This window comes from Hemibagrus wyckioides, linkage group LG11 (genome assembly GCF_019097595.1).
Source record: "Hemibagrus wyckioides isolate EC202008001 linkage group LG11, SWU_Hwy_1.0, whole genome shotgun sequence".
Lineage (NCBI taxonomy): Eukaryota > Metazoa > Chordata > Actinopteri > Siluriformes > Bagridae > Hemibagrus > Hemibagrus wyckioides.
This window is the reverse complement of record NC_080720.1, coordinates 8,244,986-8,270,851: the sequence shown is the minus strand read 5'-3', so window position 1 is coordinate 8,270,851 and position 25,866 is coordinate 8,244,986. Positions and strand designations below refer to the sequence as shown.

General features: G+C 40.2%; 2 protein-coding genes across 3 annotated transcripts in view; one reads left to right on the top strand and one right to left on the bottom strand.

Annotated features, from left to right (window-relative positions):
* Positions 1-9,814, bottom strand: part of zc3h3 (zinc finger CCCH-type containing 3) — a 67,063-nt gene extending 57,249 nt beyond the window's left edge. Inside the window, exons 1-3 of the mRNA XM_058402629.1 lie at positions 9,641-9,814; positions 7,316-8,663; positions 4,325-4,527 (exon numbers count right to left, since the gene is read on the bottom strand). Coding sequence (XP_058258612.1) covers positions 4,325-4,527; positions 7,316-8,663; positions 9,641-9,686 — 1,597 coding nt within the window. The 5' untranslated portion in view covers positions 9,687-9,814. The remainder of the gene's footprint in view (positions 1-4,324; positions 4,528-7,315; positions 8,664-9,640) is intronic.
* Positions 9,815-9,816: 2 nt separating this feature from the next.
* cyldl (cylindromatosis (turban tumor syndrome), like) lies at positions 9,817-24,823 on the top strand. 2 transcript variants are annotated; one of them, XM_058402630.1, is made up of 15 exons: positions 9,817-10,039; positions 10,998-11,446; positions 11,524-11,793; positions 12,424-12,517; positions 12,666-12,847; positions 13,058-13,202; positions 13,273-13,420; positions 13,674-13,784; positions 14,743-14,834; positions 15,763-15,826; positions 17,534-17,687; positions 21,177-21,285; positions 23,153-23,271; positions 23,457-23,682; positions 23,811-24,823. In XM_058402630.1, the coding sequence occupies exons 2-15, from the start codon at positions 11,027-11,029 to the stop codon at positions 23,993-23,995; spliced, it is 2,319 nt and encodes a 772-aa protein (XP_058258613.1). In that variant the 5' UTR covers positions 9,817-10,039; positions 10,998-11,026; the 3' UTR covers positions 23,996-24,823. The 2 variants fall into 2 exon arrangements, with proteins under 2 accessions (XP_058258613.1, XP_058258614.1); XM_058402631.1 differs by having other exon boundaries at positions 9,818-10,039; positions 13,291-13,420; positions 23,811-24,822.
* The last annotated feature ends 1,043 nt before the right edge of the window (positions 24,824-25,866 follow it).

Genomic DNA, 25,866 nt, shown 5'->3' with positions numbered 1-25,866 from the left:
ATTCATTCAAGGTTTTGCCATAAGATGGACTGTTATCTGTTATCTGTTCTGGCTGAAGAAAAGCAGCCATCACCATGCTGCACCACAGGTACGGTTATTTTGTTGATGCGTTTCCTCGCACCAGTGGTGGCACAAGTTGTTGATTGGAAGATCGTTGTTCAAGCCCCACCAGTCAAGCTGCCACTGCTGGGCAACAGAGCAAGGCCCTTAACCCTCTCTGCTCCAGGGGCACTATAGTAGCTGCCCCTTCACTCACAATTCCACTGTGCTGTAATGCATGTGTGGCGATAATAATAAAGGCTTATTTATTAATTTTTTTTTTTTATGTACATCTACTAAAAATACTCAATCTGTGCAATCAGCTATACTCTTAATGCCCAATGTTTTTACCCATTATTGTTAGTAATAATGAAGAAGGGCAACATTTGCACCTTCATATTACAATGCTTTATACTATGACAAGCAATACCCCCCCCCCAAAAAAATGTTTAATCTAATAGGAATTAAAATAACCTTTGCCAGGATAACATCTGGGGCTTGAGGGAAGCAGGCAGTATTTAATTAAAAGGGAAACTGAGCAGGCTGAAGGCAACTCTATATTTACACTCTATTGACAATAGATAAATATATCGTCATGTCACTCCGACACACAGTTAGGCTGCATACCAAGTGCCTTCCTATCTGCTGTGTACTCTACACTCAGTTATTAGATTATTAACTACATCATCCTGAAGGTGTTCACATTTAACCGAGTCTTGGAAATAAGCACGCAACACTTCAACTGTGACATAATGCGGAAAAGTGCTTTGTGGAAATTTACACCGTGGAAATCAGCATACTGCTAATTTAACATTTAATGCAGTTACGATGTTTGAACACTAGAAAGAAGTCCTACAATCTTGCGTGAGAGCAGGTTGGTCTCAGGATCGAGATCTTTCCTGGAGAGCCTGTGAGATGTGCACTTGTGAAGTCTGATAAGCCGAATGCTTTGACCGACACACATTATTACAGTTACGTTGTATGTCTACGTTATAAGTGTCAAAAATAGCTCTGCACTAGCTTTTAAACAACACTCCCCAGAATTTCTTTGGATATTTAGAAATGACCGAACGAAACATAATGAGCTCTGTAGAAGCAGTAGAGCTCCAAAGCGGGCTAAAATGCCTGCCTGGGTTTGAAATCAGAAAGAAAGGGTTTGAAATAAAGAAAGTATCGTGAGATGAACTGAATTGAAACTGGAGTGTATCGTGAGCGTATGGAGTATGCGAATCAAAGTTTTGATTTTTATGTGCCTGTTCAATTTCCACACGAACGAGGGGGAGGGATGGAAACTAACAAGCAAGCGTGTTTATGATGTGGATCTTAATTGTATTCCATCATCACCAGCGTTTCTGTCTTCATAATACACATCTCTGGTTGGCACGAGCTACTGCAACATCACAGCCTTGACAAAGAATCAATACGTGGGGAAAAGCTGTCGGAAAGAATTTGGAGAATATGACAACGTGCTGAAATGATCCGATACCACAAGAACCTCAAGAGAGAAGTGTTACGGTAGAAAATGACTGCATGAAGAAATGTGTTGTGTGTGTGTGTGTGTGTGTGGGCTACAGAGTGAGGAAAGTCTCATCTCTTTACCCAGATGGCTTCCTTTGTGTGTGTGTGTGTGTGTGTAGTGTCTATTCTGATAAATAGTCTGAGGGCAAACGTCTGTCGCCAGGCTTGAGGCCCCTTCATTTCTTCTCTCATTCCTCCCCTTTGCTCATCTCCTCTCTATTACATTCTTCTGTCGTTTATTCACTTTATGGGATTATCGAGGCACTTCTCTCCCGCCTGCGATTCATTACACTCCTAACTGCTCACTTAGGTTTATGCCCCTTTAAATCCCCCTCCAGATAGCCAACCAGCCACGGTAAACAGGGACGGTGAGAGACGAAGGGGTGGGGGACTGGGGAGGGAGAGAGAGAGTCATCAGAGAGAAAATTAAGAGATGTCACGCAGCGGTGATCGTGGCGGTGACGAGAAGCGGTTAGTCGCCATTTTTAACACGGCTGCCCTCTTTCTAGTCATTAGTAATTCAATTTGGTCTTTATTAGCCACGCTTATCTGCTGCACAGAGTCCCTCTGGCTAGCCCATATGAGACCCCCCCCTTCCTACTTCCTCCAGCCCTTTTCAGTCATTCACACACTCTTTCACCCTCTCATTCACCTCACACGGAGTTCAGCAATAAAAAGAAAAGGAGAAAAAAAAGAGAGCAACGAAAAAAAGGGTGAGACGTATTTGTAAATGGAAGATGAAACTGCATTAATGGCGACGTGAACAGAGTTTGAGCGTGTAAAACGCACTTGAACAGACTGCAGGCGATTACGGCGAGACTCGCCTCGCGCGCTATCGGCAAAAAGGAGGAGGGAGCGGGCTGTAAAAACAGTGATTGCTTTCCATCACGTGGGGCCTATATTCTCCAGTTCGTTAAAACAATCCAATTTGCAAAAGGATAATTATGCATTAGCTCCTCTTTATCTACTGAGTGAGAGCACTGGCGGGCTTTGATAGCGTAGCTACATTCGGCGTGCCATTGCTGCAAATTACCCGCTATCGGCACATGTACACCATCATGGCCGGAGTGGACAATTCATTAACCTCCCCCCTCCTCAATCACAACACACACACAGAGACAGACAGACACAGACAGAGAGACAGACACACACATACGCACGCGCACACACACAGAGACAGACAGACACAGACAGAGAGAGATATACGCACACACAGACACAGACAGAGAGACAGACAGACACACACAGAGACACACAGAGAGAGACAGACACACACACATACACAGAGACACAGACAGAGAGACAGACACACACACATACGCACGCACACACACACAGAGACAGACAGACACAGACAGAGAGACAGACACACACACATACGCACACAGAGAGACAGACAGACACACACAGAGACACCGACACTGACACACCAACAGACATACACACACACAGACAGAGATACACACACACTCACGCAACCACACACACACACAAACACACACACCCTGCTTAAAGGAAAGCCACTAAGTGCTACTAAGGGAATGCTGACCTCTACTGGACATGTCCTGGTACAATCACCACTTCTCCTCTCGACCATTCGTTCTGTCCTTTTTTAAAATCAGCACAAAACAAACGCTCTATCCTGTGACCTAATTTACATCCCACCTCCAGACGCTGCCTTTGTGTCTCTATGGTAGCGTGCGGGATACAAACAGGGTTAATTAATTTTCCAGTGACTGTTTCGTGCTAATTGCTCATTATGCCAATTAGTCACAGAGGGTGTCAGGAACAGTCTATGTGTTTGAGGGAAGTGTGTACTGTTTACTGTTTACCAGCACAAACCTCTTTAATGTGTCGAGCACAATAAACATCTGTCTGCCTTCTCGGCAGCGGCGTTTACGTCCTCGCGCCTGTGTGCAGGGGCGACGTGCTGAGAAACTGCAGCACTAAAACAAGGCCTGCATTGCTCCTTCAGATAATCATCAAGGAAACGTGCTCGGATGCGATTCTAGCAGATAAGACTGAGAAAGAACAGGTTAGCTTTTCCCAAAAGTCTATCTATCTACCACATCTGTATCATGTGAGTGATGTATGCGACTTTGGAGAGGAATTTCTCTTTAAATGGATATAAGAGTGCTTTTATACCCAAGTGTAAAAAGATGTAGTTTTATCACCTGCTCCATATCCCATAACCAGAGCGTCTAAAGCTGAGGTTATAATTTATCCTTTCAGAGAGATGAGATCCGCCGGGAAGAATGAATGCATTTCAGTGCTTGCTTATACGTAGTCACGTGGGTTTGATCATACAAAATGACAGGAAAGTGAAAGTAACTACACAGCATTATTAGATTTTTGCAATCTACAGGAAGTCAGGCTAAGGCTTAAAACATATCTGTAAAGCTGTGTGACATTTCTGTGAATGATGAATGTCAGATTTTAGAAAAGCTTTTGTACGAGACTCGTATTATATATATATTTTTACATCTCCCTTTTTCCAGGTTAGGTCCAGTGCAAAACTAAAGAGAACAACTTCAGCTAATGGACGTGTCCATATTTGCAGATAAAGCTGTGTACGTGTCGTTTTCACTGAACCATTTCCTTTAACAGTGACACTATAAGCTGTAAAGCACACCACTAGCTTTTATAGTAAAGACTGTCCAGTAAGGCTGTGTGCAGTAATCGAGACATTCGGCCTCATGTTCCAGCTATACAGGATGCAACCCCCTGCTGCTTATAAGCGTCTCATCGTGAACGTTCATAAACGTACCTGTTCTTGAGCTCCATGGAGCAGTGCTGAAGCTGGATGGAGAGAGACGCCGAAGTCTGTGTCTGCTCAAAGAGACCAGCACTCTGGAGTGGCCTCGTCGGACACCGCTGGGGGTCTTAACAGGAACGTGTGTCCTCCTGCGCAGTGAATAACGACTCCTGACGGTAACCACACCGACACTGGGCCTCCTTTCTGAAGCAGGACTGTGGGCAGAGAGAGATGTGGGTGTCAAGGATGGTATTTAGATAGCAAGTATGTTGATCCCAAATGCAAAAGCTACGAAGAAAAATGGAACTTCTTCCATTGTGTGCTCATCTATTAGCCAATCATGTCACTGCTTCCTACACAGCAGTGATACTCAGGCACCCCCAAGGAGCTAAATCAACAAAAGCAAAAGCGTATTTATATTTAAATGCCCTCTCAGAATTCCTACTCAGAGAATTGGGATGGTTTCCTCAATCCTGACATAAGTTCAGCACATGAGATAAAAATCAGCAAAGTAGCAAATCTTTATATTTAACTTATCACAGTACCAAGTACACAGAGGGTGGAGCACTCATTTCCATACTTTCTTGCACTGGTTTAGTACAAACATACGCCGATCAGTTATAACCTTATGAACACCTGCCTAATAGTGTGTTGCTCCCCCGTTTGCTGCCAAAACTACCCTGACCCAAAGAGGCATGGACTCCACTAGATCCCTGAAGTTGTTCTGTGGTATCTGGCACCAAGATGATAGCAGCAGATCCTTTAAGTCCTGTAAGTTGCGAGGTGGGGCCTCCATGGATCACACTTGTTTGTCCAGCACATCTCACAGATGCTGGATTGGATTGAGATCTGGGGAATTTGGAGGCCAAGTCAACACCTCAAACTAATTGTTGTCCTCATCAAACCATTCCTGAACCATTCTTGCTTTGTGGCATGGTGCATTATCCTGCTGAAAGAGGCCACAGCTATCAGGGAATACCATTTCCATAAAAGAGTGTACATGGTCTGCAAAATGCTTAGGTAGGTGGTACGTGTCAAAGTAACATCTACATGAATGGCAGGACCCAAAGGTTTCCCAGCAGGATATTGCCCAAAGCATGACTGTCTTCTTCCCATAGTGTATCCTGGTGCCATGTCTTCCCCTGGTAAGAGACTCACACACACCCAGCCATCTATGTGATGTAAAAGAAAACGTGATTCTTTAGACCAGACTACCTTCTTCCATTGCTCCGTGGTCCAGATCTGATGCTCACATGCCCATTGCTGGTGCTTTCAGCGGTACACAGGGGTCAGCATGGGCACCCTGACTGGTCTGCAGGTATGCAGCCCCATACACAACAAACTGTGATGCACTGTGTATTCTGACACCTTTCTATCAGAACCAGGATTAACTTCTTCAGCAATCTGAGCAACAGTAGCTCGTCTGTTGGATCGGATCACACGGGTCAGCCTTCTCTCCACACGTGCATCAATGAGCCTTGGCCGCCCATGACCCTGTCACCGGTTCACCACTGTTCCTTCCTTGGACCACTTTTGATAGATACTGACCACTGCAGACCGGGAACACCCCACAAGAGCTGCACTTTTGGAGATGCTCTGATCCAGTGGTCTAGCCATCACAATTCGGCCCTTCATCAAACTCGCTCAAATCCTTACGCTTGTCCATTTTTCCTGCTTCTAACACATCAACATTGAGGACAAAATGTTCACTTGCTCCCTAATATATCCCACCCACTAAGAGGAGTCATGATGAGATCATCAGTCTTATTCACTTCACCTCTCAGTGGTCGTAATGTTGTTATGTCCTGAACACTGTAAAAGATCACACACACGATGCCTTTACAGCAGAATGTGACACATTCAATGCAATTCTATTTGTATGTCACACTGCAGCATTACCTGAAAATATAAATTCATTAAATAAATCTATAATGTAGAAATTTTTCCCTAATGAGAAGGTGATGGTGGCCAAAAAAAAACTTATGAGGCAATATGAGGAAGAAACTCTGAAGCTTGACCCATTACAAAAAAAGAACTGGTCATCATTTGGGTGACACGGGAGAGTGTGATTATAAATCATTTCCCTTCTATAACAGTGTCTGAAAATGCAATCCTGTAACCTGGACATTCATTTGAGATAGAACATGAAGTGTAAAATATTAACTGTTCATTGAGGGAGGCTGATCATGGCAAGTGGAGTCCACTATTACTAGTACTATTGTAACTTCACTTTAAACTTTATAATTCTCAGCCTTCAAGAGATGAACCAGAGCTCCAACCAGAAGTGGGGCATCACGATGGATCAAGCAGGTCCAGAGAGCAGAGATAAATATATTTACAATAGTTTTTGTTGCCAACTTTATGAAGGAGGCACTATAAAAACAGGTAAGGCTCTAGATTACTGATCAGAAGGGCTCAAGCCTGAGCATCATCAAGCTGCCACTGTTGGGCCCCTGAGCAAAGCTTTTAACCCTCTCTGCTCCAGGGGTGATGTATCATAACTAACTCTGTACTCTGACCCCACCTTCCTAACAAGCTGGGAAGGAAGAAAAGAAATGTATAAGTGACAAAATAAAGGCTTCTTCTGTAGTCCTGGTTTCTTCTCAAAACTAAAAACACTGACCAAAAGAAATTTCCGAGGAATTTGCATTTGTTTCTATCAGTGCTTGCATGAGTGCCATGATTTCATAAAGGAACACACCTTCATATTTACTCTTTCACCTAGAATATGCTGCCCCAAATATATAAAACACCAAAGACACTAAAAATATAAACAACACACAATACAATCCCGACACTAATGTGAGGTGTTTTTTCCTTTCTTTCTTTTTTAATAAACCAAAATATTTAAATTGCTTAGGGGTTTGTTGACTGACAAATAAGTTAAACCAGACATTTATGAGATTTAGATGAAGTTAATAGAAATAGCAAGCATTAACATGGAAAAATTCATTAATGCAAAGCCTAGCAGGAGATAAAATACTGATCATGTCGACTCCTCACCTGTTGCTGCATGGCCTGATGATCTTAGTTCTGCTCCTCAGCTTGAATCCACTGCTAGACAGAGGAGTGGAAGGACTGTGCTGGACTCGAGATACCGAATCCTTCTCGTCCTTCTGCGCAGTCCATCGATACACTGAGCCCTTGCGAGAAGACCTCGGCGTGGACACACGTGCAGACGCGGCGGAGGATGCTGCGACTGCCTTCCAGCGGTAGCGACTGCCATGGCTCACGTGAGATGTAGAAGTTCCTCCGCTGACTTTAGCCCTCTTCGATATGATAGCCGCAGTTGTGAGTTTACCAGGAACTTTAAGAGCTTTGGGTGAAGAGAGTTTGTGAGGGGATTTAGTGAGAGCCGATTTGGCGGCTGCTGTGGGGGAACAGGATGATGACACCCAAGAGTATTTTGAGGTCTTAGGGGTACTGGGGGAAAAACTGAGCTTGCGATGAAGCTTCTTGGTAGAAGTCTGGCTTTGCTTGACCACCAATGTAGTGTTGTGTAATGCAGATGTTGAATCTGAGCTTGTTGAAAACTGATGCAGGTCTGATTTTATTTGACTAGTCCCTTGGTTCTTCACCCAGGTAAATCGTGATTTCTTATGAGGAGACAAAGGCGCCTGAATCTTCGGAGCAGAATCTGCTTTAAGCCTAATTTCCTCTGTTGGTTTTGAGGACGTCAGAGTTTGAGAGTCCTTAGATGCCATTAACACATTCTGATTACTTGAAACGGTACTTGGGAGGTAAGATTTCACATGGGGCATTGCAGCCTGCTTTTTATTAAAGGCACTGGACTCCTCAGATGAGGGAAAAAGCGAAGCAGCTGAACATCTTATATTTGATGATGCATTTTGTCTCACCTTCCCATCAGGTGCACTCTGAACTCCACACTTAGCTGACTCTGCCAGATCGGCAATGGACTCGATATTAGTCTGTGTAGGTTTTAATAATGCCATGTCCCCACTATTACCTCGGATTGTGTTACTCCCTAGTGATGACTCCTGTCTCATTGCGCTGTATGAAGGCACTGTGCTCACCTTTCTCATCCCCTCAGGTAAAACCTTATTGACACCAGAGGCAGCGCAAGCATCAGGGGCCACAACCTTAACTTGTCCAGTCTTGTTTAGATTCGCCTCAGAAATCTGTGTGGGTCTTCTGGTGGTCTTGTTGTTGAGTGAGTATTTTTTCTTCCATTGGCTGGAAGTGTGAGGAGCATATGGCTGCAACTGATGTGAGTATGAGGGAACGTAATACGGGTTGTGACCTCGGCCCCTTCCCAGTGGTTTTTTACTAAACCACTGAGATGAACTTGACGGGGCATCACCGTGAACTCTCTTGTGGTCCTTAATAAGATCTGTAATGACAGAATATTAGGATCACATGATTGATGAATTAGAAATTAGAAACAAGCTTTACTGCACTGTGTTGTGCGTGTTTACCTCCTTCCTATAAAAGCACACTACATAGGGGAGGAAACAATGGCACTGTATATAGACATTTGGGGTTCATCTAAAGCTTCACATCATTCACTGAGAATGTTTTTGTTGTATTTTATAGTCTGCATTTTGTGTTCTATACAGAGGAGCAGTAGCGTGAATCATGAACAAGCTTCCTGAGCACAGTTGGTCGCAATAATACCGTAATACCGTCATAATTTTCTGTGTAGATCGTCATACCGGGGAAATTTCTAACCGTAATACCCCTATTCATCGTAAAACACCCCTATAATAATAACAATAATAATAATAATAATAATAATAATAATAATAATTTAGAGGCTATGCCAGGTAAGAATGAACACTAACTTTAATGAATCTTAATTATTTATATATATATATATATATATATATATATATATATATATATATATATATATATTTATATATATATATATATATATGCATATGACGTGACAGATAGCGGTTAAAATCATCAGAACAACCCGTCCAAAACTAGTGAAGTTAACTAGTGGATTAACATCATTTAAATATATAACAAGAAGAAATAAATATATTAACAAAAGAAACTTAAATAATAAACATTGCCAATAAACGAAGCTTCTCGATTTGGAAAAAGAACCGCTGTGATTGCATCCCAAATTGCAATATCCTGTTGCAGTAGTGCCCTACATAGGTTACAGAAGCAATTGATTTCTCCCCTACGTAGTGTACATATACAGGGTGGAAGTAAACATTTCGGATTCAGCCAACCCCAGATAACAACTACCTAACGTATCGCAGTGAAATAAAGCTTATTTCACTTAACAACGTTTAGTTCAATAAATGACACATATCGTAACAATATACTGACCAAAAAACATCAGTTACTTACTTTGTAACTTCTCAATCTCTCTTTCTAACGCTTCTCGTTCAGCCATATTTGAACGCCTTCGTCATCAAACAGCGACGCTTCCGTGTGTGCGCTTAGACGCTCCACGACAGCTGTCCAATCAAACGTTGAAAAATAACTGCGTCACACATAACGTGAGAGCGATGACAGATGACACAAACTGGGGGGGAAAGTTGTTGTAGGAATCGCAGAAAGCCGTAAAGATGTTTATGGGTTCTGGATTTTTCAGCACGCTGTTTTTTTTCCGTAACGCGGTTATCATGAGACTGTATTCAAGTCAGATTTAATACTCCGACCTGCGGATTCAGAATAAACCGAAAGTTAACGAGGAGAAAACGAGCTGTCTGGACATATATATCATATATAAAACAACTGAAACAGGTTTCAAGTTTACTTTTCTTACCTTAATCAGACGACTGAATGTGTGTTGAGTGTTGAAATTTGTGTTTTATCATGTGTTTTCTTTTCACAGGTGACTGATTATACTGTTATGCTTTCACTTTCATCATCTGATCAGAAGAAGGAAACAAGTTTCCACACACACACACACACACATACGCGCGCGCGCACACACACACACAAACACAATAATAATAATAATAATAATAATAATAATAATAATACTGCGTCTAATATTTAAACCATTAATAAGTCGTAATCCTTTAACACTTTCCTTAGCACACTTATTTGTTTTGTAGTCTTAAAAGTATATGAGTTCAAGTGGTTAAGGCTCTGGGACGTTGACCGGAAGATCAGGGGTTAAAGCTGCCACTGTTGGGCCCTTGAGCAAGGCCCTTAACCCTCTCTGCTCCAGGGGCGCTGCAGCATGGCTGACCCTGCGCTCTGACCCCAACCCTCCAAGGATGGGATATGCAAAGAAAGAATTTCACTGTGCTGTAATGTATACGTTACAAATAAAGGCTACTTATTATTATTATTATTATTATTATTGGAACTTAAAAAAATGTAATTATGCAAATGAGGCGTCGTCTAACGAATATGCATGAACATGCGTGCTTATCGTATGAGTCTAGCCTTTTTTTTTTTTACATTTTTAGATTTAAAATGTTTATCATGTAAAATAAATAAATGTGTTTATGTTATAATGTCACAGAAATCACCATCGATTTATCAAGAGATTTGTGACGTAATCGTGGAGTGTGCGGAGCAACACGGTTTCAGATGGGGGGGGATTATTTTAATGAAGGTTTTGTAATGTTTTATTGCTACAGTTCAGAAAAAGACTGGAACAATCCGTGATCTGAATTGGTATTAATGCCTGGAGTTTCCTGCATTAACCCTTGACTTAATGTCCACTTTCATTTTTTTTTTTTTTCAGCTCACATTTGCAGGCGTCTCCTATCAGCAATGGCCTCCCGTGATAAGAATGCTTACTTCATCATCACTGCAACCCCAGTGATATGCGGATGGATCAAATCTGGATGTATTTGCTACAAAAAGGAGACTCTGTATTCACCTCTATCAGACACTGTACATGTTGTATGTATAGGTGAAATAGGGACTTATTCTTTGCCAGTTGATATCCTGCGGCCACTGACACGGCAAAAGGCTGAATTTCTCTTGGCGCTTGAAAGCAATGAAGAGAGACTGAAGGAAATCGCAAAGCCGGAGATGTTAGAGCAAGCCACAGAATTGACTGTAGGCTCTGAAGTCATGGTGGCCCAAGAAGGCAGCTGGCTTAAAGGGGTGGTAAGATACATCGGCCCAATCTCTGACCGAAAAATACCGGATTCTGGTGGAGGTGTATTTTTTGGAGTTGAACTGCTGGTGAGTATCAGTTCATTTTTTTTTGTTTATCAGAGAGTGACACAACATTCTCTAAAGTATTTTGATTCACTTTTTAGGGAGAAGATATGGGCAAAGGCCGAAACGATGGAAGTTTCGGGCACAAAAAATACTTCGAATGTCAGCGAGATTGTGGCGTTTTTGTCCCTTTCACCAGAATTAAACCACTGCATCCCAAACCATCAGCACCATGGGCTGGCATGGAGGGGGATCCCACACAGAAACTGTCTTTTGGAGATCGCATAACCTACATTCTTGATGATAAAAGCGACTGTCAGCATGGGATGGTCCTGAAAGTCAAGCCAGATGGCATGATTTTGATCTCAACGGTACGTCAATGATATGTATAATACAGTGCTGCTAAATTCTCCATTCTGATTGGTCCGAAGGTGTAACATAATAAGTTCTAAGGTTTATATTAAAGTGCTCATTTTAATACATGATCATTTTTTATAGTCACAGCTTTCACTGGCTGCTATGGTATTTGTTCCATATAAAGAAATAAAAAAAAGAGACATTTATATAGTGTTTATGAAAGGAGTCTCTACTCAGAGAAAGGAGTCTCTACTGTCTTTGTAACAGTCACAGATAAAAACTGTAACTTCAAGGCTTCCGTCACTGGGAAGTCTTGAAAACGGACAATTTTGTGGTTTCTCAGTAACACAACAATCTGAATATTTTTCATATTGATATCTTAAAATAGTGCTGAAAGTGTGTAAAAAAGTCTGTGTTTAGTGTATATAATATTAAACGGGTCTATAAACGGGTAAAAAGGACGATCTTTTATTAATAAAAAAATGACTTGAGGACTTTTTCAGCTTCAGGTCAGACTGTAGCACACTGCCTCTAACAGTTTTATTCCTCACGTAACATCATTTCAATAAACTTCTCTAGAACTCCTTCATAACCAAGATCACTTGGGGAATTAGATATCCGAGCTGACGTTTCTCTCTTTGCAGGACGTAGATGAACATGGAAAGCGTGGAGGGGAGAGAGAGATTCCATGGCACATCATTATTAATAAGGAGGAAGATGCAGATGAGTGGCCCAGATGTAGGTAGCAATAATTGTTGTATATAAATCAAAGGTCTTTATTTTCGTGCAACATCATTAATGTATTAAAATGAAGAGGAATGTAGTGGAAATATGAATCTGAATCTGAACATGTTATTTATTTGTGTCTTTGATGTTTTCTTTTCAGCTAAACCAGAAAAGATGGACATCTCCGACAGTCCAGATACGGTTAAAGACCCGAGTGCTGATGTGGCTATAAAACTGGGCTCCAGGGTGGTGGTTCATCTAGCCAATGGTGCTGCATTTGCAACAGTGCGTTGGATTGGCTCTCTTCCAAATATGTCGAGCAGAATGGCTGGCCTGGAACTGGTACTCATTAATCCTGACCTCTTCTGGTAACACTGTGAAATATGCTATCTTCGGGGAAATCCCCTTGACTCATTCCAGTCTGAGTTGTGTGTCATAATTTGCATTTAGTGCCATGACATAGTGAGGAAGTGAGGAGAAAAACAATCAGCGCCGCTATAAATAGGGAACATACAGTTACATACACTTTCAGGATGTCGTTATTTTCTACAGGAAGAGGCATGTGGGGTGAGTGACGGGACGTTCCGAGATGTTCGCTACTTCACATGTCCATTTAAGAAAGGCCTCTTCGTGAAGCTCTCCTCTTGTCAGCTTGGTGAGAGTTTCCTGGGTGAAACTGCAGTAAACGGATACTTTGGTACATTATGTTTCTTCCTGACTCATAGCAGTACTGTTTATGATGTATATTTATACTTACATATATTTAGATGTGGGTCTATTTACAGAGCATGATGGACAGGATGCATCACCTGTCCCACCCCTGAGGTCAGAGGATGTGATGAAGACTCTGATTGGTCAGATGAAAGGGATCCAGGGTCACTGTAACTCATGTTACATGGACGCAGCTCTCTTTAGGTTAGGACATGCTTCAAAGTTAGAGCAACAATTCAGGTGGTCGAGGTCATACTGTATTCAGCGTAGGGTTAGATGTTTCCACTTAACCTTTTTTCCACGTTCTGTAGTGTAAATGTCATTGTAGCGTCTGTGCAGCAGTCTATAAGCAGTACACAAGTTAAAGCATTTATAATACTGTATCATACACAACGAATTTTTCATTCAAACTTTCTACACTATACACTTGTCTTTACTGATCTTATTTTTGTTCTAGCTTGTTTTCCTGCTCATCAGTACTAGACTCTCTTCTGTTTAAAAAGACCAAACCGAATGATGAACCCATCCAGAGAACTCTCCTGAGAGACATTGTGTGTCCTCTGCGCAGGTAAAATTCATTTATTCAGGTATAATTCATCAAGCTCACACTTCAAGTCCACATTACAGAAATTCTTCTCCTAAAAATCATTTCTTTGGAGGTAAACGAATACTAACTGCATGTAAGCAAATACTAGTACATAGAATTTGTAACAGATAACTTATTCTAAATGAGGTAAAAAAAAAAAAAAAAAAAAATATATATATATATATATATATATATATATATATATATATAATTATTATATAATATTTATTATTAATTATATTTATATTTATTTAGTTATTTATTATTTTATAATATAAAAAATATAAAAATATTATAAATCGTTAATTATATAATTCAGGATACAACAAAAAATCCTGTAGGATACAAAAATTCAAGATTACAGTTGTAATAATGCAAACAATTACATTTTAACAAATTGCATTAAGTGTGTCTATTAAGTATCTGTTAAGTGTTTTCTACACACAGATCCATATTTATTTATTTATTATTTTATAATATTAAAAAAATATTGTTCATTATATAATTCAGGAAACAACAAAAAATCCTGTAGGATACAAAAATTCAAGTGTGAAGTGTTTACTTTTACTTTGGCACAAGTCAGTGGTCAAATATGAAGCCTGAAAGCGGGGACAAAGAAAAATAATGACCCTGGGAACGAATGAAAAGAAACAGCCCCTTACACATTTTTAGTTGAGATGAGACATTGAGGAACTGTCAGAGCCAGAAATTATACATCATGTATCATGCTTTTCTAACTCTTGGCTTTTAAACTGGCTTAATGGTAGGGTTTAGGCCACGCCCACTTTAGGGTTTAGTCATCCACTTACTGAGTTCATGCTCTTCGTTATAATGAAATATCCCCCTCTTCGAGACATTGGATGTGCTCAAGTGCCCTTTTTTCTGAATCTCACCTTTTCTCTGTGTGTATGTGTGTGTGTGTGTGTGTGTGTGTGTGTAGCAATGGTTATGTCCCAGCCCGCAGTGTGATGAAGCTTCGGAAGCAGGTGCAGGAGAGAGGCCACTGTCCTAGCTACACCACGGATGAGAAAGGTTTTCACTTTACATGTGTCTATCAGAATCCATAGATAAAATACAGCACACATATTCTTATAGGGTATATAATTCTGAACAATCAAAAGCAGCCCCAGCTCAGCAGTTAAGGGGGGTTTAAAAGACACAACTACTGAATTCTTCAGTCTGACTGGTCTGAAGGTGTTGATTGATTTTCTATAACAGCAGTTGATTGATTTTCTATAACAGCAGTAGTTCTGTCATTTTAAATATCTGACTTATATGGAAGGCATTTGAATATATGCCTTGTACCAGGGTTGGGGGTTCAGATCCCGCCTCTATCTCTGTGTGTGTGCAGTTTGCATCTCTGGGGTTTTCATCCGGGTTCTTCAGTTTTCTTTCCCCAGTCTAAACACACCCTAGGCTGTGGGCTAATTGGCATCACTAAATTGTGTGAAATGTGTGAAAGGGTGTGTGTGTGTGTGTGATTGTGCTCTGCAATGGACTGGCATCCTGTCCAGGGTGTATCCTCCCTTGTGCCCCAAGTCTGCTGGGAGAGACTCCAGGTTCCCAGTATGTTGATGCGTTGCGGTTTCTATTTACTTTGGAATTTATTTTGGAAAGAGTCTGCAGTGTCTGGGGTACAACTTGACATGCTTTAATAAAAGAAAATGTAACCATTGCTGTCAAAATTGCTGTCAAACCTGCTGTTATAGAAGACAAAAAAATAAAGGGGGATGTTGATCATTTTCCCAGAACAGCATGCTCACAAATGATTTATTTATTTAAGACTGCGAGGATACATATGAGACACCTGTCAGCCATTATTAACCATTATTAGTTAAATATTCTGATTAACAAATTAATAAATATAGATTTGAGTTGTAATTACGCAAACGGCTGTAATTATGCAAACATAATTGCATTAAACGGGAGTGTATTAAGTGTGTCTCTTTTCTACACACAGATCCAGAAGAGTTTCTTACTCTCATCATGCAAGACATCTTGTCACTGGAGCCACTGCTGAAACTGTAAGTAATTGTGCGTTCAGATCCTACTGGGAAGTTTCGAGTTGAAATAGGAAGTTGCAATTACGAGTTTAGATGCGTTCAAGTCACTTTGGTCAGAGCAAGATGGAGGTGTACTTTCTCTTAGCTACAAAAATTACGACAAGGATTGAAGTCTACTTCTGGGAAAATGAATAACGAAGAATTTGCATCAAGTGTGTTTTGCTTTTAATGCCTTTCATCAATTCCTGAAGCCACTGTAAACTTTAGTTTTACATATAATATTATATTCAAATATTTGTGCATAAATATTAACCAAGTGTCAATAATTCGCTGCATAAAACACACACATAATAACCGAAATCAGCTTATAAATGTTCAATATCAAATTTGCCCTCAGACATTACATCCATGTTTTCTGCCTCATGTGCCCTAAACTTGGAAACTCAAAGAGAATCCAGAGTTTCCCACTCGTAATTCCGACTTCACAGCAATCCATGTGAGTTCAACTCATAAATAAGATCTTTTGACAGACATGTCTTGAACGCATCACAAGACAGCCTTGATTCAGAGCTCTAATATACACAAGTCGTGTGTGTTAATTGTTAAATGCAGTTTTGGATCTGCAAATGGAAGTGTCATGCATCGAAAAAATATGCAGTTGCAAAAATATGCTTTCATTTCCAATTACATTTTCAGTTCGATTTATTTGTATACGGCTTTTATCAATGGACATTTTCTCAAAGCAGCTTTTACAGAGATGTAGAAACATTTGAAATTAAATGAATATGTATCCCTAATGAGCAAGACTGAGGGGGAAAAGATTATATGAGGAAGAAACCTTGAGAGGAACCAGGCGCAGAAGGGAACCTCACCCTCATCTCGGTGACACTGGACAGTAAATAATGTAAATGTATATAATGTCCTTTGTACAAATGTTTATTGTCAAATGGAATTGTTCCACCAAGAACTCCTGAGCAACTAACAGGTCAGAGTTCATTACAGACTTGTAAATTTCCCTTTTGGATGAATAAAGTATCTATCTATCTATCTATCTATCTATCTATCTATCTATCTATCTATCTGTCTGTCTGTCTGTCTGTCTGTCTGTCTGTCTGTCTGTCTGTCTGTCTGTCTGTCTGTCTATCTATCTATCTATCTATCTAACACTAACTCCTTTCTGCCGAAGTCTACAAATGTTCCCTGATTAAAAACCCGAGTACAGAGCTGACCGCTCGAACAGCAGTTAAAAAAAAAATTTAAAAACAAAAAACATGTTAAAGGACAGATGATCAGAAAATGGAATAAACCAAGATCAAGAACAGGGCAGTGGTGGTTCAAGTGGTTACGGCTCTGGGTTGTTGTTCAGAGGATCAGGGTTCAAGCCCCAGCGCCATTCAAGCTCCACTGTTGGGCAACTGAGCACAGCCTTTAACCCTCTCTGCTCCAGGGGCGCTGTATCATAGCTGCCCCTGCGCTCTGACCACAACTTCATCAGCTGGGATACGTGAAGAAAGAAATTCCACTTTGCCGTAATGTGTATGTGGCAATAATAAAAGCTTCGAATCTCAAAACAAATGGTCATGAACAAACGAAAAAGATTGCTAACTATGCAAAGGCAGGGCATGGTGGAATGTGAGTTTGAGTTACTACAAACAAACACTTGTACAGAAAATCTGCCTGTACACAGACTTACATATTTGTTTTACTAAACTCTCTTTTCTTTATTAGGAAATCACGTAATCAGACTAAAGGCGTAACAGAGATGGAGCAGACGAGTTACTTCTACCAAATCTTCATGGATTACAACCACAGTCTGGTTTTACCCACAGTTCAGCAGTTGCTTGAGCATTCGTTCTACAACAGCGACATCAAGCTAGCAGAGGTAAGTTCAGCATGCAGGCGTCCTTGTCCATTACATGTCTTCTTGTTTGAAGCGTTAGGTGATATTGCCCTGTAGGTGGGGCTGTTGGCTTGCTCCAGAGATCAGCAAGTCATCACCAGGCAATGCTGAAGAGCTAGTATAAGTGCCACTAGCTCATAATAACACCACACCCAATAAATGTGCAGTATGGGTATTTTTCCTGCTTTTAGCAAACCAGGAGTTAGTCATGTGTTTGGGTTGTCATCACACTCTGATTCCATTTCCACTGTAAAGTAGATCACAAGACATTGTCCTTGTGTAGATCTAGGGGTTCTGTGATGAAAGACCAACTGCAAGATGCACTCGGGTAATGCACTGTCATGAATGCACTGCTAGACAAGTAACAGCAGCAAAGATAGCAGTAAGAATAATAAGGTACTGGATGGAAGAAAGAAAGGAGTGAGATACAAGGGAGAGGATACAAGAAAAACAGTAGGACAAAAAGGAAAATGGAAGTAAGAAGTTTGAGGAATAGAAAGAAAGATGCAAGAAAAGCAGGGAAAGAAAAGAGAAAGGGGAAGAATGAGGGAAAGTGAATGCAATTAAGAAAATGGGGTTAAAGAGGATGCAGGAAGAAACAACAGAATAAATGAGGAATTCAATTAAAGAAATGTGAGTGGAAAGGAGAAATAGAGTAAATGAAAGGTGAGCGAATTACAAGAGAAGACAAAATAAAGTGAGAAATAAAGGATGAGAGAATGAAAAAAGAGAAAAAGGAAGAAAATATGGCATATATGGCAACGTTCCGGAAAATTCTATGATTTGAGATTTAGTTTGCTTCAATATTTACATGAAAAACCAAAATGAGAAAAAATCCTGCACCTCTGTGAACCAAGACCAGGGATCTGAGGCTACAGTGGGTGAAGGGTCATCAAAACCAGACAGCTGAAGATTAGAAAAAGTCTTGTGTGGTCTTTTACCACTCTGTAACTGACCAGTTCAGACTTGTGTCCAGAGAATTTCCACTCACTGGATGTGTTTTTTTGTCTGCACAATTCAGTATACACTCTAGGGATGGCTGTGCATGAAAATCGCTGGAGATCGGCAGTTTCTAAAATATCGCTTTTCTTAAGTCAGCATTTTCTTAAATACAGCTGTTCTGAAATCATCCACGACTGAAATACAGCTGTTCTGAAACCATCAGCTTCTGAAATGCAGATGTTCTGAAATCTGCATTTTTCTGAAATACAGCTGTTCTGAAATCTGCATTTTTCTGAAATACAGCTGTTCTGAAATCTGCATTTTTCTGAAATATAGATGTTCCGAAATCTGCATTTTTCTGAAATACAGCTGTTCTGAAATCTGCATTTTTCTGAAATACAGATGTTCTGAAATCTGCATTTTTCTGAAATACAGCTGTTCTGAAATCTGCATTTTTTTCTGACATACAGCTCTTCTGAAATCAGCTCCTGAAATACAGCTGTTCTGAAATCTGCATTTTTTTCTGACATACAGCTCTTCTGAAATCAGCTCCTGAAATACAGCTGTTCTGAAATCTGCATTTTTTTCTGAAATACAGATGTTCTGAAATCTGCATTTTTCTGAAATACAGCTGTTCTGAAATCTGCATTTTTTTCTGACATACAGCTCTTCTGAAATCAGCTCCTGAAATACAGCTGTTCTGAAATCTGCATTTTTTTCTGACATACAGCTGTTCTGAAATCAGCTCCTGAAATACAGCTGTTCTGAAATCTGCATTTTTTTCTGACATACAGCTGTTCTGAAATCAGCTCCTGAAATACAGCTGTTCTGAAATCTGCATTTTTTTCTGAAATACAGATGTTCTGAAATCTGCATTTTTCTGAAATACAGCTGTTCTGAAATCTGCATTTTTTTCTGACATACAGCTCTTCTGAAATCAGCTCCTGAAATACAGCTGTTCTGAAATCTGCATTTTTTTCTGACATACAGCTGTTCTGAAATCAGCTCCTGAAATACAGCTGTTCTGAAATCTGCATTTTTTTCTGACATACAGCTCTTCTGAAATCAGCTCCTGAAATACAGCTGTTCTGAAATCTGCATTTTTTTCTGAAATACAGATGTTCTGAAATCTGCATTTTTCTGAAATACAGCTGTTCTGAAATCTGCATTTTTTTCTGACATACAGCTCTTCTGAAATCAGCTCCTGAAATACAGCTGTTCTGAAATCTGCATTTTTTTCTGACATACAGCTGTTCTGAAATCAGCTCCTGAAATACAGCCGTTCTGAAATTGTCTGCTTCTAAAGTTCAGCTTTTCTGATATCATCTGCTTCCAAAATACAGCCGTTATGAAATCGGCAGTATATGAAGTATAGCTGAAATCGCCACTTTCATAAATACAGATGTTCTGAAATGGTCAGTTTCTGAAATACAGATTTGATTCTGTTCTCAAGTCATCAGCTTCCAAAATACAGCTGTTCTGAAATCTGTAGTTCATGAAATCATTAGTATACAAAATACAGCTGCTCTGAAATCATCTAATTCTTAAATACATCTGTTCTGTAATGATCAGTTTCTAAAATCATCAGTTTCTGAAATATAGCTGTTCTGAAATTGCCACTTTCAGAAGTACAGCTGTTATGAAATTGTCAGTTTCTGAAATACAGCTGTTCTCAAACCCTCAGTTTCCAAAATACTGAAATTCTTCTGATCCCGTGGTATTTTCACGAACCCCATCACCAGCAACCATACCATGGTCAAAGTCACTGAGTTGAGATGTTGGACATGAACATTAACTGAAGCTCTTGACCTCTATCTGCATGATTTTAATGGCTGGTGATGCTGCCACATGGTAGTCTGCTTGAATGGACAGGTGTACAGGAGTTCCTAACAAAGTAATTGGTATGTGGAAAATTAGAAACTAGCAACTGCCCCATACAGGGAATATTTGCCTAGTGACTGGGATAAAGTGCTTAAGAGTGTATTTGTTTGTAAAGAAACTTTTTTAGTTTTGTTTAAAGGAAATAAGTATTTTAGGTTTAGGTGTTAAGACTTTCAATAGTGGACAGTCCAATTCTGGGGTCTTAGCAGGTCAGTATCGCAGGATTTGATTGAGTGTGTTCACTGGAGTGTAAACCTGGAGGAGCTCTGAATATTAAGAAGCACATCTTTAAATGTCATGAGCAGGAGCTGACTGAAACTGGGACCCAGTCTAATTATATTTGAGAAATATTTCTGCTAGATGAGTTGCGTATATCTCAGCACGATGTATTCAAGGTTTGAGGTGGAGTGCTCATAAAAATGAATTACTAATCAAGATCTTCTGTCTTGAACAAGAAATGTGTTTGCACTTTACAGAGGAACATAAACTCCCCCAGTGACAGCCTTACACATTTACATTAGTAAGATAACACTTTATTGATCCCCAGGGGAAATTATAGGAAATTGCACCTAACGCATATATAACACACCGTGTTTTACAGCCACTTCTCACTTCTAATCTTTTATTTGTTTCTTTCTATGACTCCAGGTGCCTTCTTGCCTGATCCTGACAATGCCTCGCTCTGGGAAGCAGTTTAAAATGTTTCCAAAAATCATTCCCTCTCTGCAGCTGGATATCACTGCTCTTTTGTCCAACGGTAGGCCGACTACATCTTCATTAAAATCCATCCAGCTGTGATTGTGTGACCTTAACTTTAGTAGCCTTTATACAAAGAGTGTTCCACAATCTCCATCTAACTGTTTACCACTCCAAAAGTTTGTACCTGTATCTGTATTCGGATCACTTGCCTTTTCTTACATGGAAATAAAAACCTCCCTTATTTGCATCTTTGTTGTTGCATCCTCTGATGCTCACTTCCAGTTTTAACCAGACAGCTTGAGAACCTTTTTCCGGCAAGTAGTGAAATTTTTTCTAGTAAACCTCATATTCATATCTGTCAAGGCAAGATGTTTTTAATGTCATTGCAACCGTATATAGATGATGCAGTACACAGTGAAATGAAACAGCGTTCCTCCAGGACCCTGGTGCTACATTAAACAAAGAACTACATAAAACAGCCACAGAACTAGGGACCAAAAAGTAAGTTAGACTAACCACATGAAACGCATATGTGCAACCTAGTGCAGGACAAGACAGTGAGAGACAGACAGTTCTGGGAATTCAGGCTGAAGGCTTGGGGGAAACTGTAACACAGTCTGGTTGTGAGGGCCTGAACGCTTTGGTACCCTTGGTGCTGTAAATGTCTGTGATACAGGGAAGAGGTGATCTTTTCAGCTTTCCTCACAAACCGTTGTAGGGTCTTGTGGTCCTAAATGATTCTCAAAGCTGACAGTGATGCAGCTCAGAATGCTCTCGATGGTCCCCCTGTATAACATGGTCAGGATGGGGAGTGGGATATGGGCTTTTCTCAGACTTACTTTTTGGCCAGATGGAGGGTGTTGGCACTGGTATTATTTATGAAGCAGTTGGGACTATATGCAAACTGCATGGGGTCCAGTGAAAGTGGCAGGAGGATCTTGATATGCCTCATTACAAGCCTCTGGAAGCACTTTATGATGGTCGTGAGTGCGACAGGAGTGATAGACTTCTACGGCACTGGGACGATGGTAGTGGGATTGAGGCATGTTGGGACACCAGCATTGATCAGGGAAATATTGAAGATGTCAGTGAAGACATCTGCTAGCTGTTTTGCACATTCCCTGTGCTGGAATGTTGTCTGGTCCATGGGTTAACTCTGTGTAGAGTTCTCCTCACATCAGCCGTGGTGAGACAAAGCACCTGGTCATTAGGAGGAGGCGGGGTCTTCCTCACTGCCAAATCGCTGTGCACCTCAAACCGAGCGTAAACACCATTCAGCACATCTGGATGGGAGGCATAACTAACAAAAGCAGGTGAAGTTGTTGTAGATAGTGATATGCCATGCCACATGCACCGGGTGCCACAGCTGTCTCAGAAGTGGCTGTGGATTTTCAGGGTTTGTACACACTTTGCCTCTCTCATGGCCTGGGATGGTTTGGCTTTTACAAATCTGTCTAGTGGCCATGTAGTCTCTTCACCATCACACGGACATGTGTTTTTATACATCCCATTCCAGTATAGTCCCCCTTTGCTGTTTTTATGTAATCTCCACCCATTTAAAAAGGCTTTCTAGTAGATTTTGGAGCTTGGCTTTGGGGATATTTGTTAATTCAGCTGACGTCGGTTGAGTCTGGGGTGCAGTCGGTGTTCCAATTCATACCAAACGTGTTTAGTGAGATTGAGGTCGAAGTTCTTGTAGAAACCATGTCTTCATGGAGTTTGCTTTGTGCATATGGGCAATACTGTGCATATTTTTTAGTTTAAACTGTAATGATGCCACATACAAAGACATTCTATACCACCCAACTTTTTGAGGAAGAACCACATATGGGTGTGATACTCAGTGTCCACATACTTTCGTCCATAATAATGATTCCATATTCAGTTACAGCGTACTTTATATGCATGTGTTTTGTGTGTTTTAGGTCTTCAGCAGTGTGTGCTGTGTGGACAGCTTGCACATGTGGAGTGTAGCAAGTGCTTCCTAGATCCAGTTTTCAGCAGTACAGGACTAAAGGTTTTCTGTGAGAACTGTTCAACCCAGGTGGGTTAGTTTATACACTTTTCTTTGCACTGCATGAATATCGAATGGTGAATAGTGAATTTTCCAAAATATAATGATGCCTATTAGATATTAGATTTCAAATGCTTTGGTTAAAGTTCAGTGTTTCTTTTACGAATCAAATGCTTTGTAAATAAATGATCGATCCTGTTATTTATCACGCTCAGGTACACTTTCACCCCAGTCGACAGTTTCATAAACCAACATCCCTGCGTCACCCTGAAGGATTTCCTCACTCACGCAGTCCTGGTAGTTCATCACAAACACCCCCGAGAGAAAAACTGGAGCTTTTTGCTGTCCTATGCATAGAGACCAGCCACTACGTTTCATTTGTCAAACACGGACCAAAAGACACTGACTGGGTCTTTTTTGACAGCATGGCTGACCGAAAAGGTGAGTCCAAAATGAGATATTAACATGCATCATAGAACATCTGTATTTTTTTTTCTTCCTTAATCATGCTTTTTATTTTTTGTATATATTTGTGTGTATGCATACTTATTTCCGCATTTTTCTTTTAGGTGAAACTGATGGCTTTAACATTCCAGAGGTTAAAGCATGTCCGGAAGTGGCACGCTACCTCACTATGCCTCTAGCTGAGCTAGCTACGCAGGTACCTCGTGAAATGGATGGAGTGGCAAAGAGACTGTTCTGCGATGGTTATATGTACCTGTATCAGAGCCCCAGCATGGCCCTGTATCACTGATACAATCGATCAAGATCTCAAATTTCTACAAACTCCCACACACATCGAATGCACCTCTGTTCAACGAATACTGACATTTCTGTTGGAATACTAATAATTCTTACTAAACCTTGAACTTTCCTCTCACTGTTTAAGCTTTTAATTGATTGTTGGACTTTCTGGGGGCTGAAATAGCACCGTGCTTTTCAGCACTAATGGGAAGAATAGTATACCTGTGCAGACACAGTATTCTTTGAATGGTGCCTGGAAACGAACATTGGACATAATTAATGCAAAATATTATTGCTGTTAAAGTTGTACGTGAATTTGTAATGCCCACTTTTCATATAGTTTCTAGGAAACGATAATATCCGATCTTGTAAAACTCAAGAAAAGGAGAAGAATGATCGTTTCTTTTACCAAGCCAAATAATTCTAGAGTTGCATTTATTGCCTTAATACTTAAGAAGAGAAATGTAATATAAGTCAATTCTGTTATTATCTTTATAAGTCAGAAGCCATTGATAGACCTGTACATATAGGGACCAGTTAGATAATATAAACCTATTAAATATTCTGCTGTATGTGATGGTGTCCATATGGAAGTCTGCTATATGAATGAAAGTAAGTCAAGAATGCAGTACAAAGTGCTTTATGTTTGCTATGAAGCTCTGGTGTCAGTGAGTTTTGATCGTCTTAAAGAATTGTTCCTATTCTTTTTGAAAGGGGAAAAACATATTCTGTGTTTCCTGAACATGCACATAAATGTCTTTCTTACTTTGTGTATCTAAAATACTCGGATGCCTTCTCAGGGAAATTGCAATTTTTATATCACTGATTTAATAAAGTGCTCTAGTAAAATATTGCTTTTGAATTATTATTTTTTCCTCCAGTCTCTCTTATTTTTTGGAGTGGGTTTCCTCCAGTCTCTAGTTGTTTTTTTTCCATTTCCCAAAGTATGCAAGTTATTTGTCTAAAATGCCAATGGGATGGCCTGGAATCCCATCCTGGAATTATTCCCACCTCATATGCACGATGTTCCTGGTCTTTAAGTCTGTTGCAACACTGACAATGATAAAACAGAAAGACAGAGAAAGAGCAAGAGAGATCTTATCCATTTCTCACCTTTTCTTGCAGAGCCTGCTTGTCATTTGTTTAATATTCTTCTCTCTTAACCTCTTCTTGGTTTCGCCCATTTTCCATTGCACCATTATGAGGACTAGGAGGTGCAATAAAAACGATGAAGATTTAGAAAGGACCAGATGAAAGTCATATTACACCTGCCAAGCTCTTCGATTCATCTATCTAATGTATAGTAAATACAACTGTCCACTTTAAACACTACACTGTAATGTTTATGCACTGTTATAATACAGATATATATATTCTTTCTTGATCTCTGCTGATTTAAGCTTCTCCTGAAATGCCTGTCCATTTTTAATATAAACGAAATGTCTCCCACACTAGGGCAATGTTCTTCTGGTGGACAATCTTAAATAAGCTTTCGGAAACATGTGTTAGATATGACTGCATATTACTATAAATGATTACATGAAAGAAATGAATTTTCCAAAATGTCATGGAACATTTCCAGAGATTATATATTAAAACAGAGAGTCCTGATATCAGTAAATTGCTTAATATATTATTCCGAAAGAGCGCTCAGACTCTCGCTTCAAGCCAGAATAAAGACGACGCAGACGTCTGACCATTACTGACCACGGAACGTCCTGTGCTGCATCACAGACCGAGTGAGGAATTGACCTCATAAAACTCCAGCACCAGCTGAAAGTGCACCGGCATTCATCAGCTCCTAATCTGAATATCTATAGTTTCTCTTAGACAGAAACGATATTGAATAGAAAGAAAAGGAAGAAAATTCTGTCTATCCTG